The 15730-nt window shown below is 39.5% G+C and overlaps 1 protein-coding gene across 4 annotated transcripts in view; it reads right to left on the reverse strand.

The window, feature by feature from the left end:
* Window positions 1-15730, reverse strand: part of GMDS (GDP-mannose 4,6-dehydratase) — a 406491-nt gene that overhangs the window by 74115 nt on the left and 316646 nt on the right. For all 4 annotated transcript variants that reach the window (XM_064426280.1, XM_064426290.1, XM_064426297.1 and 1 more), the window contains exon 8: window positions 8969-9087. In XM_064426280.1, the coding sequence (XP_064282350.1) occupies window positions 8969-9087 (119 nt within the window). The remainder of the gene's footprint in view (window positions 1-8968; window positions 9088-15730) is intronic.

Below are 15730 nucleotides of genomic sequence, written 5' to 3' on the forward strand. Positions count from 1 at the left end.
TCAGTGGAAGGTCTAAAATACAGGACTTCCAAATTAAACACATAATGCAAAGGGAAAATAAAATGCCCTGATTTCAGAATGTCTCATGTATCTGTAAATAAATATGACAGTGAGGTTTTTCATTTGTGGAATGGTTCAAAGCTGTTTTCTTAAAATATTTTTAATTCTTGTATTTTGGCCAATACTTTCAGGAACTCTTTAATCTGTTAATTTTATAGACGTGAAGCTCTGTTTGAATAGCATTAAACTGCATAATTTAATTTGTGCTTAACTAGAAAAAAAACAAAACAAAAACAAATCTTGGGTTTTCGGTCCTACCTCGACATGGCACTCCACATACATGTATTGTAAACTCTACTTGCTACCTGTGAGCTGAAAGCCAGCTCCCTCAGTCCAAATTAGTTTCATATGTGTTGAACAACCTGCAGTTTGCTGCAATTCATATGATCTGGTTGTGCTGTGAACTATTTTCTGAGGGACTGTCCTGGTTTCAGGAGCAGCAGAAGAGGAATGGTTTGGTGGGTGACTGGCTCTGCCTTTGGGGAGGTGAGGCTGCAGCCTGGAAACCTGGGGATAATGCTCCCACTCCAAATAAATGCTTCAGATGACAAGTGTAGGAATGTACATCAGTGCATCAAACGTCATCTACTGAATACACAAAATCCAGAGTTATGATTGAAATTCTATCCTCTCTTTGCGTTTTGCTTTTAAGTACATATATATATATATACACCATGGGGCTCTGAAGCAGCTTGGCTTAAGAATGTGATGATGAAATCCTCTAGCTTTTTTATGTTTAAGTAAAATCTGTATAAATTAAATCAGCACTGTGATTTAGGCTATTTAGCCTCAGTCACCAGCAAGGAAATAAAAGCACCCCTAGCGTCCCACTTACTAATTTTTCTCCCAACTCTTGGGGTTTTGTCACAGATATGATTTCTCCTTGCTCCCCCGCCCCCTCAAGCTCCTAGAAGAATTTAATTCTTTGACAATCTCAGCCTTCATTGTGGAGTTTCTAGCCCTGAGGGCTAAGGAGAAAAGTCAGAAAATGTGACCTCTGTGTACCCATGAAGGTTTAAACACTGCAAGGCAGAAGGAAATACCAATATGCATTATTGCAAGTTCTTAAATCTCACAAATTTTTAAGCACAGCTCATGACTTTTGAATGACTAGCAAAACCTGTAGGATTCTTGATATTGGGAACATTTCACATTGAAATAATGTCCTACAGATAATAGTGACAGTAAAGTCAGCTGTTAATGGGTATGCCATGATGCCAAAGACGATTTATAATTTAAATTTTTTTTCTTTCTTTTTTTTTTTTGCAGTTGCTCTGTTGTGAGCCTGAACTGCAAAGTTTTCATTCAGAAGCCAAAACTAACATCAGTCCCTCCCTTTAAAGGGCAGAGGGTAAAAATGTGCAGGACTCAAATGAGCTTAATAGAAAACCAACCGTCACCAGTAAAACAACAGGAAGCGCTTAGATCAGGAGACGTCAGTTGTTGTTGGAGGTCACTGAGCAGAGAACCCCATTTAACACCCAAAAGGCTCCAGAAGGCTCAGCCAGCCAGTAAAGACTCACTTAATGTCGCTATCAAAGTTATATAACAATAGAAATAGCTTAAGAAGAAATCTCCACCCGTTTTGTTCAGCCCAGTAATGTGAAAAGTTCACAAGGAGGAAAAAAAAAAAAGAAGTGCTTCTCATTGTGAACAAAGTAACACTTGATAGCTGCGCTTCTAATTACTCCTGGCACCTCGATGCTCACAGCTGGGATCATCATCCAGCTGATAAAAGGGGCTGTGTGGGGGCCAGCCTGACACCAGGACCAAGACATCCATTTTGCCAACCAACTCCCCCTTCCCTCTCCCTCAAACCACAAGGCAAGAGAAAAAAACCGCACCAATACCGTCCTTAATTTATAGCCAAATTGCAGTCAGAACTTTTAACTGGAAAATGTCATGCCAAATTATCCTGAAGCATGAGCATGGTGGAAAGGGGCATGGGGAACCCTTATGTGGTTTCAGCTAGCTCCAGCCACAAAGACTACCCAGCTTTCAGCTCTGCAGTGCAGATGCCCACACAGGCACCAAAACAGCCTTGTGTAAATTGGAGAAAACACAACGGATCCCTGGCTGGAGAAAGTTTGGCTCATCAGGACTGGGCTAAATTTATAGATGATGGGGAGTGGATCCCTGCAAGCCTAGCTGGTGCCAAAGCCCAGAGCTCCCATGCAGGCAGCCACTGGCCTCTGCAGCGGGGCCACTGCCTGCCCCACGCTGCCTAGCTCCACCCTCCCACTGAAGCAAGAGATGGCTTTCCTGTCACAGCTGATGGCCTCAGCCATGTGCCAGCATGTCCTGCACCTGGAGAAGGATGGGTGAGACCTGGTCCTGACAAAGCAGGTTGATGCCTTTTGCATCTACACTTCCATGCCGAGTGCCTCGCCGAAGGAGATGGGTGCTTTGGGATTGCTCGGGGTGATAGTCAATGGTCAGCCATGGTGGATTCCACTGCTATCAGTGACCTCACAATTTTCCATAAAACTAAGATTCAAATGCATAACCGGATTTACTTGCTTGAAAAGTTCTTCATATCAAGAGCTTTTAAACTCTGGATTTACAGTGGGATGGATTGCATTTAATTTATGGCTAATTTCGTATCTACTATCATTAACATATCACTGTTGTTACAATACTTATTATCAGTGATGATTAATGCTTTGGCTTTTTTATTTTTGAAAGCTCCAATTATTTTTCATTTCCTCATACTGTTCAGTGAGAGAGCAAGCTTCAAGCAATGAAAACTCCCAGAGGTACAGAAGATTTTATGAGGGTGAAAAGCTGGGGTATCCACCTGGGAGGGTGTGAGGTGGGCAGGAAAGGAAACAGGGGAGCCAGGATAATTGAGGAGGGGTGGGAATAGCACTGCAAGTGGACCAAATGGTCTGGCTGTAACTGAGAAGGAAACAAGTGAAAGTACGTATATTTTTGAGGTGGTGAAGAAATCAAATAAAAATGAAAATTTTCACAGAAGCACAGATAAACTGAACAAGTATATGTTTTTCATCTCCTTGGTTGATCTTTCCATAGAAACATAATTCATAGCATTAAAAAAAAAAATCAAAACCACTAAAGGCTACAGCTGCTCAGCTTCTTTATGAAAATAAAACTATCATGATCACGTTTATAATGAAATAAATACTAATAGAAAATATTTTAACATTTGAAACTGAACAGTAAATTAAATAAAAATAAAATTGTAGGATGATTTTACTTTTCCTCAACAACTAATATAATATACTGTTTGTGTAGATTTCTCAGATCTGTGACCCGATTTCTGCTACACACAAAATTAAGCCAAAGCACTTCATTCTGTCCTGGCACATTAAAAATAGCAAAACTGACACCATATAACAGAGCATTCATATCTTTTTGAGGGTAGTTTTTTGTTGGGAAACTTTAAATATGACTCTTCATATGTTCCTTTGCCACCACCTCTACCACCAACCTTGCCAGCAACACTGAAACATCAAAGTAATCATAGATACAGGGATTGCTTAACCACGACCTTGTGTTTAAATCAAAAGCATGCTACCATAAAGGAATGTATTCTTTTAGTTTTCAAAAGCTCTGATGAATCAGGTAGTAAATTTTTTTTTTACTAGTCCAATAATATATTGCATAATAATTGCAACTCCCCATATTACAAGACGAATAAAAAAATACCTACTACGCTTCCTATTTTTTTCTTTTTTTGTTTTCCTTCTTTCCAGTTAATTTGAAACCTTTTGAAGCCCTGTCGCTTACTCCAATTTGTGAAAGGTGGTGTTGGGTAGAAAATGTTTTCTCAAAGAATAGTAATGCTTCAGTGAAAATCAAAGCATTATGGACAGAAAAGTTTTAGAAAAGCTTCAAGTAAGTTCCATTAGTGTTAGCCTGATACATAATTATACTAATAATATCTAAAAGAGAGGCTTTTACATTTTCAAAATTGATTTTTTTCTTGTCTTTCTTTAGAATGGCTTAAAAAATTCTAACTTAAATTAGTCTGTCTTTAAGTGGAGGTTAGGAAAAAACCAAAGAAGTCCAACTGACCTGAAATCAGGTATTTTTCCAAATTGCATTTGTGACAAATATTTTACTTTAATTTCAGCGGTGGGATACATGGAATTTCCCATGAAACACCATATTTCATTCTTACCTAGTCTTTGTATTGGAGAAACTCTCATATCTCTTATGTAGTCAGATAATTAGACTTATAGCCTTCAAGGCTTAATCTCAGTTCTGAAACAGATATTGCATCTGCCTGCAGATAAAGCCTTGTATCAATGAGAAAGTAATGAGGGCATGCTCAACAAAAAGAATTAATTCTCCAGTTGAGGTGGGTTAAATGCCCCCTGAAATATATCCTCTTTTTTGAGAATGACGACAAAGCTGGTGAAGTCCTAAATGAGGACTCTTTTTTGTGAAGGTTCACCCAGGCCATCATTCTTCACTGACATGGCTGGGTTCCTTTCCACTACCTCTCTTCAAAATGCCTCCAGCTGCTGTATGAGATTCTGTTCCCTTCCTCTTCATCTGAAAGCTTTTCATTTTCTTTTCTGATTTAAATATAACACACAGCACTGGCCAGCCAGCAATTTTTGGTGGGCAAAAGCCAGATCTGGAAATAGCAGCTGTTTTGCTGATGACTGCTGATGGCTCCTCCTCCATGTCCCACATGCTTTCCATTCTTACAGCAATCCTTCAAATCTCATGTGTTTCTGTAACCTAGCCTTCCATTTTAAGATAAAAAGAAAAAAACAAACAAAAAAACCCCCCCCAACAAACAAACCAGAAGAACTCTACTCCCTCAGTTCAATCTCAGTTCAACCTTCACTGTCACTGAAGAGGCCAGAGGAGTTCACCTCAGAAGACCTTATAGCTTATCTGCAAACTTCCCCATTTTAGGCTGATCTTTTCTAAGACCAACTAGTATGTTAGTTAGGATAAAATTTGTATGTGGAACCAAATGACTAGAGTAAAATATTTTTTCTGAATTAATTCTGATCCTGGAAGCAATGAATATTTCTGTAACAAATGTGCATGCATTTTTATGTTAATGAAACCACAATAAATCTTTCTGTAGCTTGAACAGTTGTTTTTTATTTCTTTTTCTGTTTTCTTTTTTTTTTTTTTTTTTTTTTTGCTTCCACATTTGCAGAAGGAGTCTTTGTAGCAGTCTGCAAAGAACTCTGAGTGCTGTAGTGGTTTCAGGCTATCTTTGCAATCCTGTTCTAATTTAATAAGATTAATGGCAGAAAATTAGTCAAGACAAGCGTTTGCCTCTTTCGTTTACCCTGCTGAAGTTCAAATTATAGGCGGGAAGTGTTTCCCCCAAGTACCACTTAATTAGTAATAGGCAGAAGGGAAAGCAAAAGAAAAAAAAAATGTAATCCTTACAGGGGAAAAATATTTGTAGCTCTGAGGCTTTCCTGTTAGTACAAAGGACTGAATTTGAATGATTCAGAGGACTATATAAATATAATTTGAAATTTCTCCCTTGAAAAAGAAATGTAAGAGGAAAAAAACCACCCAAGGTAGATAAACTTCCATGAACACTTTGCACTCCATTCCAGAGAGAGAATCAGTCTCATTGCAGCTGTACATTTCATTAGTTACAAAAATGTAGTAAAGTTTCTCTCTCTCTTGTTTTGGCTAGAAGACATAGTCCTGACATGTGCTAATGACTGGCTAGGACAGAATATTATGTTATGTTCTTGGAAAGACTTTTTAGGCTGTCCTGGATTTTCAGCTGTACAAGTTAATATGCATTGTTAGGAAGACAAAAATCCTAAAAAAATAAAATAAATATTTTTAGTTGGTTGATGAGGCAGCCAGGATTTCTTTTTTCCTGTTCTCTTCTGCAGTATCATGATGTGACAGCTAAGATTTTACATTTGCAACTTTTCTTGACAAAGCACAAAGTAGGGGTAGTTAAGAGCCCCTGCACATGTGCCCAGTTTTCTCAGATGTGGTATGAGCTCTGCCAGCTTTTGTTTGCCATGACATCTATCCTGGACATTTACTCCATCATTTCATCAGTTTTGAAAGGTGGGTTGTACAGCAGTACTGGGCAGCTGTGCCACTGCTTGTAGCAGTGGAAAGGCTGCTGGAAATCTCCCACATAAATTTTTGAGGTTCAAAAATTTCAGAATGCCTGCAATCCTGCAACAAAAACCCCAGAAACCTCAGATAAATCAACGAAACATTGTTTGAGGAACATAATAGGAAGAAAGGAGACATCTTTGTGAGAACTTGTTTAGCTATTGCACTCTGGTGCGCTGGTTCTTAGGTGCCTCCTAAACTGAAAAGTAACAGATCAAGGGGACTCACCAGTGGGGTCTCACAATGCTAAAAATGGAGGATTTTTCTGCCAGGCTACTCCCTGAAGGAGATACATTCAAACTGGAGGAGGTGGGAGTAGAAACTCTTTGGGGCTTTCAAAGAAAGGTTGCCAGACAGCTGGCCAAGGACCATGTGTGTGTGCTGCAAAAACCAGGGTCAGGCTGACAACTGGAAAAACTATGGAAAAAACTTCCCAAATCCTGAGGAATATTTTAAATTTAGTGCAATTTGAAAGATGAGCAATGGCTACAGGATGAGTAGTGGGTGCGTTGTCATGTTATTCTCGCCTTGGGAGCAGGGGGAAAGAATGGCTGGTTTATCTGAACAGGCTACATGCAAAATGTTCAGAGTTACATCACTGTCAAAATGATCAGCAACAAAATTATCACTAGCACTTAAAATGTCACCTCAGTCCCCATATGTATAGTTATTTATATATCACCTGTAAATGACTTCAGGAATTAAAAATTTATTCACAGGAAAGAAAAAAACTTAGAAGAGCCAAGGGGAATAGAAAACCAAGCCCCCATTTCTAAAGCAATTTATGTTCTTAAAAATCTGTGTCAGTAGGTGTCATGTGAGTTCTTATACAATTTTTGCAAATTGCTGTTATTGATTAGTAATAAAAAATGGCAACTATGCCTTCATACACACAAAATACCTGCTCTACTTCACATTTGGAGTTATATTGTAAAGTTTTTCTGAGAGACTGGATTGTGACTGATTTGGTTGAAATACTGACTTCATTAAACATCAACATAAATGATATACAGTCTACCATATGGAGCCATATGTGCGCAAAAAATTTAAGCAAACAGGACGCAAAATTTTGAGTGTTAGTACAACTTCTAAACTTCTAATCTAAAGTAATCCTTTAATATCACCTCTATAGCAGAAGCTATTAATAGAAGTACTTTCACTTTTATTTCTGGCCTTGTTATTTTCTTTAGGTTTTCTTGAGGACTTAATTTGCTTTCTGAAAAATGCATGTTGATTTGTCACTCTTAGGAAATGCTGAGACTTCTTAGACCAACTCGAAAGCAGGGAGTTCAGTTTTAAACTAAGGGATAAATTTAGTGGCATCAAAAGAAACAGTGATATGGGGAACATTTGCAAATAAAGACATTCAGCTAGGTACTGACCTTTACATATCAGCCTCTAATTGTAGGTAATCAAAATTTAAAAATTGAAAGAGTTGTTCACCAAACATTCATTGTTGCTTTGACAATAATATTAGACAGGGAAATGGTAGTTCTCCAGATTGCTAGAATTCTTACTCATATGGAGCAGTTGAATTTGCAACATTTTCCTATCCATTCTTACTAGGCAGAATTAGATTATAAACACAAGAAACAAAACTATAAAAACAGAAGAAGAATTAAGAAAGACAAAGCAACTATTAGAGCTCCTACCATCTCCCCTTTAGCCTCTCAAAGCTCAGTACTCTAAAGGTATATGGGACAATGTGTGATTACTAGGACATCTAGCAATCAAGAAATGTTAAAAACATGGAGAGAAGCTTATTCCCCAAACTGAGCTTTTGGGTTAGAAATACTATTTATATGGTCTCTCCCTCCCTCATCAGAATTTTTTTTCTCGAAGTTGATGCCAAAAATTGAAACCAGACTAAAAACTCATTGAGGAGAAAATGTTATTACCTCCCCAGCCACCCACTGGCTGTTCAAATAATATTGTATATATCTGTGCACTTCTGCATATTTATTGAATTTGTCAAGTTTTTGTTCCCAAGTAAAACTTATTGGCCCTGTCAAAAGTTCACCAGCTGCACAAGTGACTTTGATGGCCTGAGGAACAGCCCTGGCGCTAGCGTCATGGAAGAGCCTGTGGCTTTCCTCTCCCTTTTCCAGCTGAGATTGGTATGTTGATGCATGGGGCCCAGAGAAGATACAGAAGGAGGGAAATTGAAAAAATAATAAACAATAAAAATATAAATTACAGAAAGCGCTCACCAAGCCATCCTGGTTTTATTATACGGCCTTGGGAAGGAATTTTGTATTTTCAATCAAACTATGTGGAATATGCATTGTAAACATTCTGCACCCACTGCTCAACATTTCTACGGCTTAGTAGGAGAAGAGCTGATAAAATGTGGAGCGGTTTGCTACATGAGCCATGCAGTGTGGCTGATGGGCTGTCACCTGGAAAGAGCAGGGCTGGTAGGTGTCACCTCTTCAGATCGCAGAGGGTGGGAGCAGGACCGTGGGGATCTGGGGCACAAAACAGAGAATTGGGCAGAAAAACCCCTCTTGCAGGAAGGTGCTAATCAGCACCCTAGTACTAACATCTTTGGAACAGCTTCCCTACTCCAAGACAGGGAGAACAAAGAATGAAGACTTTGATAAAAAAAAAAATCAGGTTAACTTTTTTACTTAGGATCTAGAGGGCAACACTAGACATATCTGCTGCGGCAGTCATTTATGCATGAAAGGTTACCAGTAGAAAGTGAGGGGGAAAAAAAAAAAGAAAAATATAGACAAAAAATACTCTGTTTTGTTACATCAAATGTGAAAGGCTAGAAATGTTCAGCCTGTAGCTACTCTCTCATCCTCATACTTACACAATGGTTTTCCCAATGTGCTTAAATGACTTCTCCACAAATTCACGGACACTGTGGACCTCCCCAGTGGCTATGACAAAGTCCTCAGGCTCATCCGTTTGCAGCATCAACCACATGGCCTGCAGAAAGATAAACAAAGTCAGATTCAGTGCACATGTAAGTGGCCTCTTTGGTACATGATATTGTATTACTGCATTTTTGATTTGGAAATAACTACATGTACACACACATACCCCAAGCTGGGGAAATTAGCACTTTCTTTACACAGTGGCTATTAACCAGTTCAGTGCAACTCTGAAAAGAGTTCAATTATTTCTTATTACAGAAAACAGTGCTGTATTTGATTTTCAATTTGTTTCACAGCAGGAGTTTCTGCAGGGGAGATTTTAATATGTTTACTTTTGAACACTGAGACTTGGTTTAGTGCTCATGAGCATGGATTCACTTGTTTAAAGCACTGCATGAATTGACATTGATATGGGGAAAAGATCAAAATTTTGTAATGTTTCAGTCCAGAGTGCTGCTGTCCGTCTACTACAGAATGATGTCAAACACACTGAAGCATGAAAATATGGATCCTTTGGCTGCTTCTTCTGCCACATTTGTTTTGCCTAAGCTGAGATTTTAATTAAAAGTGTGTATTTAAAAAGGTATTTAACCAAGTTAATCTGGCTTCCCTACTGAATATGTGTTGAATGTTACATATTAAAGTACTGTAGAAGAAACTTTTGACACAGGAATGAGAAAACCCTGGTAGAAAAGAGACACAACCATTAACATCAGTTTCAGAGGACTGTTCATGCAGCAAGAGTTTCGCAGTATCTTTTGAAGGAAAACTTCATCTGACTGCCAACATATTTGCATTTCAGGGGACCAGCTTTTAATTTCCACAGCAATGTCTTTCACAGAGTCCTCTCCCAGAAACAATTAATGATGGGTGGGCGCCATCTCAGAGGGCTGGCCAGCTAAGTCAGCATGAAAGCTGGAAAGCAGATGGGAAAGACATATTCAAAGAAAGACATGTGTGACTTGTCTGAGATACCACCGCAGGTACATTTCAATTTTCTGATGTGCAAGGCAGTTCTCTAGTGACTGGACTGTTTGACTGCATAGGAGCTGTAGGTGTACAGAATAATTATTACTTTAGATCAATCAAAATGATGCAAATGCTTCATTTCCTTTGGAGAGGAAAAGGGAATACATGTATGGCACGATCCTTGTTTAATAAATAACCAGAAAAGGGAAACAAAATAAATCAACTCTCTCTCCATATGGTAAAAAGTACTGTCATCCTCTCACATTGTAATCCACGATGCTATTTTCATTGACCTCTTCACATCACCTTTAAAGAAAACAACCTTAGTAGGTCCCTTGATGGCAGTGGATACTCTGCAAATCAGATTAATAAAAGCTTTGGGATAGCCCAGTTTCTTTTGGTAAATACCACCTGAAATATTCAATTTTTCCTCTCCATTCTTAATAAATCAGTGTCCTGCATAGCAAGGCAATATATTCCACTTAAATGGTTAGAGGTGGGAGACATTTTTCTTTACAGTTATTATTTTATGCATCTTCCAAAGTTTTGACAAGATTTTATTAACATGCTCCTTTTGAACCATTTTACTTCTTGAATGTGCACGGAAAGCTCGGTTTCGGGCAACTGCTGTGTAAGTCCTTGACATAAATTATAAATTGTGCTTCAGGGAGATGACCTGCTGGGCAGGACAATGGCAGCAACTTTGTTTTTCCTTTCTAGGATTGAACATCCTAGCCAATGACGCAGAAATACCCAAATGGCTGATGAAACTCATCTTGTGGGGAGGAGATGTCTTAACTTGTATCTCTCATATGAGCTTTTTTGGAACACTGGGCTTTCCCTGCTGATTTGAGAGGTCACCGTAAATCACCAACTTCTGTTTCTCCGTGACTGGACAAGCCTGCAAGATTCACAGTAGCAGCAGCTGCACAGAAAGGTAACAGGAGTATCTAAGATAAGCGCTTGAGAGTTTTGGTTCTCCCAGCCTAGTCCCTGATTTCACAGACCTTCAGGCTTCCTTAAGCAGACAGACTAGCTGAAAACAACACTCTTCCTTGTATGAGAGGGCACTACTTGGGCAAATAAGGATTTCCAACAGTAGAAAATCAGCCAGTCAGGGGCAGTGGTTCTCCTCCCAACTTTGGTGGATGTTTGCTGTACATAATGAACTCCTTTTCTTGCCCTGACACTGTAGTGTCAGTTACATTGGAGTGAGATGCAATAACAAAATATCATTTATTGGTAAAAATTCCCCCTTACCCAAAAATGCTACACTGGTTGACTGAATATGCAATTAGCCTAAGCACCTGCTATTTTTTAAATTATTTTTTAATATTATTGCTAAAATAATATTAATATGTCTAAGCAGAAGCAGGATCAGACTTCCAACAATTTTTGCCACCCCTCATCTTTTAAACACCTCTGTATTGTAATTCCTTTGACACAGTTTCAATGCAGGCACTTATGCCAAGACATTCAACAATCCAGCAAGTATTTAAAATATTGACACATTACTTTTTGTATTAATATGAAATAGAGTTGGAAGTTTCCCTTTACTCTAAACCATACCCTACACTGAAGGAGGCAGCTCCTTTTGTTTTCCTTACAAAAAAACAGCCTTTGACAGTGGGCTCAATGAGGTTTTATGCATTTGGATTTATCAACTCTTGTCAACCATTTCAAAAAGCAAGCAATCACTGTCTCAGCAATGCAACTTAAATTGCAGTAAATTTCAACAGGATCAGCTTAGAAATGATCAAACAATGCAGAAAGAGTTGCTAAAAGTGATTTTTGCTTCAAATCCTACCAGGAAAGAATGTTTAGATTAATGGTTACTTCAGAGTCTATCACTGCGGGTTCTTTTATTTTTTCTGGCATTCACAATTGTTGGCACTTAGAGTCACCTCAATCCAATCAGGTAGGAAAGAAATTAACATGCTAAAAATTACAAAGTGAGTGATAGCTCTGTTTTGCTTTGAGGAAGGTGACCAAATGATGTTGCTTTGAATGGGTCTGCATGAACAGTCTGTAAAAAAATGTCAAGGCAAGCCAGAAGAGAGAAAAAACATTGAAGAAGTTCCACAGTCAAAATTATATTTCCTCAGGTACAGCCCACGACAACCAATAAAACATCCATGTACAGGCAGTAGCTGTATCCTTTCCCTACATCAAGTGCCAGGAATGCAATTCTCCTCACATCAGACTAATAAAGGTCCTTGACCTATGAATTTCTAGGCATTTCCTTTAAGAATTCATATTGTACCAGACTCGAGGCTGAGAATGAGAGGAAGGGGGGTGATACAGCTCCAGGTTTATTTGTCATTACTGAATGGCTTACTGGTTTTAACAGAGGGGAAAAGCTTTGTTTAAATTTCCACTGAAAGTAATTAATGGTTATTGACTGGCAAATGAAGAACAGGTGACACTCTGAATTAGAAGATAAATGATCTCATGTTCTAGCGTGATAATGGGTTAGTAATTGCTACAAAGCCTCAGACTAGTGCGTCCCATCATAATGCTAGATCATGTCCAGAACACAAAGGCCTCTGTGTGAGAGGTATTCAGCCGTTCACCTCCTGATCCAGCTGCAGAGTGATTTGCTCCATTTATTCTCTGATGGACTGCACAACCGAGGCAAAAGTTCACCCATTCTCACCTTCCTGTTCACATGCTGAACCACCTGACCCATGACATGGCTGAACTGGGATAAAAACATTGCCCAGCTTTGGCTCTTGGATATCTTTTAACCATCACAAGGTCATATATTTTAGGAATTTTTCTGCTGCAGGAACTGAGAACTGAGGATTTTCCTGTATTTCTTTGTAAAGGCTTTTGTGGATGGGCTGACAGCAAGTAGAGAAATTACTTGTTTTCAGTTCTACCACCCTCTCCCTAATATTTTGTTCAGTCCAGATAACAAAATATGGGTAGATGTTTAAAAGGAGGAGAAAATTACCATGGAAACAATTCAGGCTTCAAGTCTCTTAGAGCAAGACTCTTCCCTTAATGGCAAAAGTGACAAAACATATTTCTCATATTTGAATTCTTTTTGGCTCTGGTCTAATGAGTCACAAAGTCTAAAGGCACTTCTATGTCATTTACTTTCAAAGACAGAAACCTAAAAGGAGATACTTAACTAGTCTAGCAAGCAGACACACTTTTATGATTATGTGGACTAGGATATCTGTTCTGCATGCCTGAACTCCAGCCTCTGCCAAAATCTTTCCTCTTTCATCTTTCCCCTCTACCCCTTTCTCTACATAAACCCCTGCCAGTAGTAAGCACCATTTTCAAGCAACATATCCAAAACATGAACCAGTCTTCTCCCTGCCCAAATTTCTTTCCTTATGCAGTGTTTGCATGTGGGCTATTAAGTGGGAAAACCTGAGTTTGACTAACACAACCCCCAGACAGATACATTTTGTGCATGCCACTGTCACTACGGTTGTGATGTGTCTGCTTGTCTCGAGAATCTGGAGTATGTTGTAGATGTGTTTCACCATTAACTTCCAGTCTAGCATCCCAGTAAGAAAACATTCATTAACTGGGCTGTCATCCATGGATAACAAAGATCCGGTAGTTGAGGTTATGTTTAACTCCATATATTTGAGACTTTTGTTTCACTGTCTGCTCTCTCCATGTATAGTTAAAATGGGCTCATAATCAGGTATTATCCTATTCAAGAGCAAAAATAAATTCAACTTTTAAGATTTAAAATCAGTTGATAATCTCTGCTCTAGAAATAAAAGAGTTTGTTTTTTTTTTCAAAAGAGTAAGTATAAAGCCTTTTTATATGTCACATCCAATTCAAGACCCAAAACAGATATGACTGAACAGGTCCCACAATGGGATAAATAGGAAATGTTCCTGTTGGTACTAATTACTATTGCCTTGCACTGCTACATAGCAGTTTTTTTCCAAGACCTACACTGCAAAAAAACCACTTTCATATGTATATCTAGGTGTTATGCAGAGAAATTCTGACTTTGTATTTGCCACACATGGAGAAAAAAAAATCAAACCAAATTAGTAATGTTTACTTTAGGAGATGAAACAGATAGTACAGATAGTTGCAGCCTGATGCATGATGCATTGTCTGTAGTTTCAGAGGCAAAGAAGCAGAGGCTGGTGAATGTCTAGCTCTACTCACTTATCACTGTGGAAGGGATGGGTTACCTCAAGGCTGTCAACAATCAGGGAGCAATTTCTGACTAAGTCAGAAACCATCACCACCTGGAGAGACCCAACAGTACATTATCACCATTTATAGAAATTCTGTCTTTATGGTATTCCATACTCTATTGTCTAGAAGTGGGCAGAGGCATTCAGTGGGTTGGATATGGTAGTCTAGTGATCCCAAACATAGCTATCCTGCTGGGGTCACCACTGAGAAAGAGAATTGAGCACTTTGGGCCAAAGCATGATGAGCCTTTGCAGGGATGTGGGAGCAAAGGAGAGCCTTCTCCCCATATGGTGAGCACAAAGGCCTGGCATGACTGCTGTTTCTGTGTGCATCATGAGGGACTGTTCCATTTGTGCCACAAAAGAGAGGGCTATTGTACCACCTCCCTCTCTGCATTGTCCCAACTCAACTGCACAGGCATTGATAGAGGCTGCTTGGCATGTCCCGTGCCGAGCGACGTGTGGAGATGTCATGCCCACGCATTTCCTGCCTGCCTGGGATGCGAAGCAGTTCCAGATGCCATCACCCGGCTCCTCCTGACACAACCCAGCCGACTGGCTGTGGTTTCTCAAGCTGCTACAGAACTGACCACAATTGATGGTCGTGCCTCAGAAAAGTGAGACGGGGCATTGACTCAGAGCTCTGTACCCAAACCGACTCCCAGTTTATCTGTTTACTCACTCTTGGAGGGGCAGAGAAGGAAGAAAAGGTGCTACACTGGTGGCTGAGTCACCCACATCTGATTGACTTCTGCGACTGTTAAAAGAGTAGGTGTGTCCTGGGTGTACCCCGTAGGCATCAGAGTGTGTTATATAAGGAGATTATGTAAAGACACAGTGAGACTTACATATAATACACAGCAGAGACAGGGAAAAAAAAATCTCCTTACACATGTTTTGCACACAACAGAGGCACAGCACACATGGCTGAAAAACACCAGCGAAGCTGAAGTGCAGCACAAAAGGGCTGTGATCACAGTAAATTGTAAGCTGCCCCTGCCTGACAGCCAACATACAAAAGTGTTGGGCATGATCCCATGCTCCCTGCCACAATGGGAGTTCAGTCTAGAGTAATGACTATTGCTTTAGTACTTGTTTCTGACAATGTTATAGGTCAAGGCAAGCATGGCAGGGAGACTCTTGCCAAAGAAAACGACAGGGATGTGCTGCCAGGCACGCCAATACTCCCAAGAAGCCAGTGACAGCAGGAATATGGGAGTATGCATAATCAATGTATTACTAGGCTTTTCCCCCCTAAATTACAGCCCTTCTTGCTCAGCTACTTAAAAAGCAAGGGTGCACGCCCAGTAAGTCAGAACCTTCCTGGGCTGTCATAGCTTGTATTTGAAAGGCAAACATAAGTTCAGGATTAAACTCATTGTCTGTCATTGCAATTGGTGACTTTTCACATGCTCAACCCTTTCTCAAAACCTCCAGCAACAAAGGTACTTCCCAAAAAGGGTAGGACACATGCCTCTTCCTTTCCTCTAAAGAGTCATCATCCTGTTTTCTCAGATTACCAAAAATCACAGTGTTGGTGCAAG

Source organism: Passer domesticus, chromosome 1, assembly GCF_036417665.1.
Source record: "Passer domesticus isolate bPasDom1 chromosome 1, bPasDom1.hap1, whole genome shotgun sequence".
NCBI classification, from domain to species: Eukaryota; Metazoa; Chordata; class Aves; order Passeriformes; family Passeridae; genus Passer; species Passer domesticus.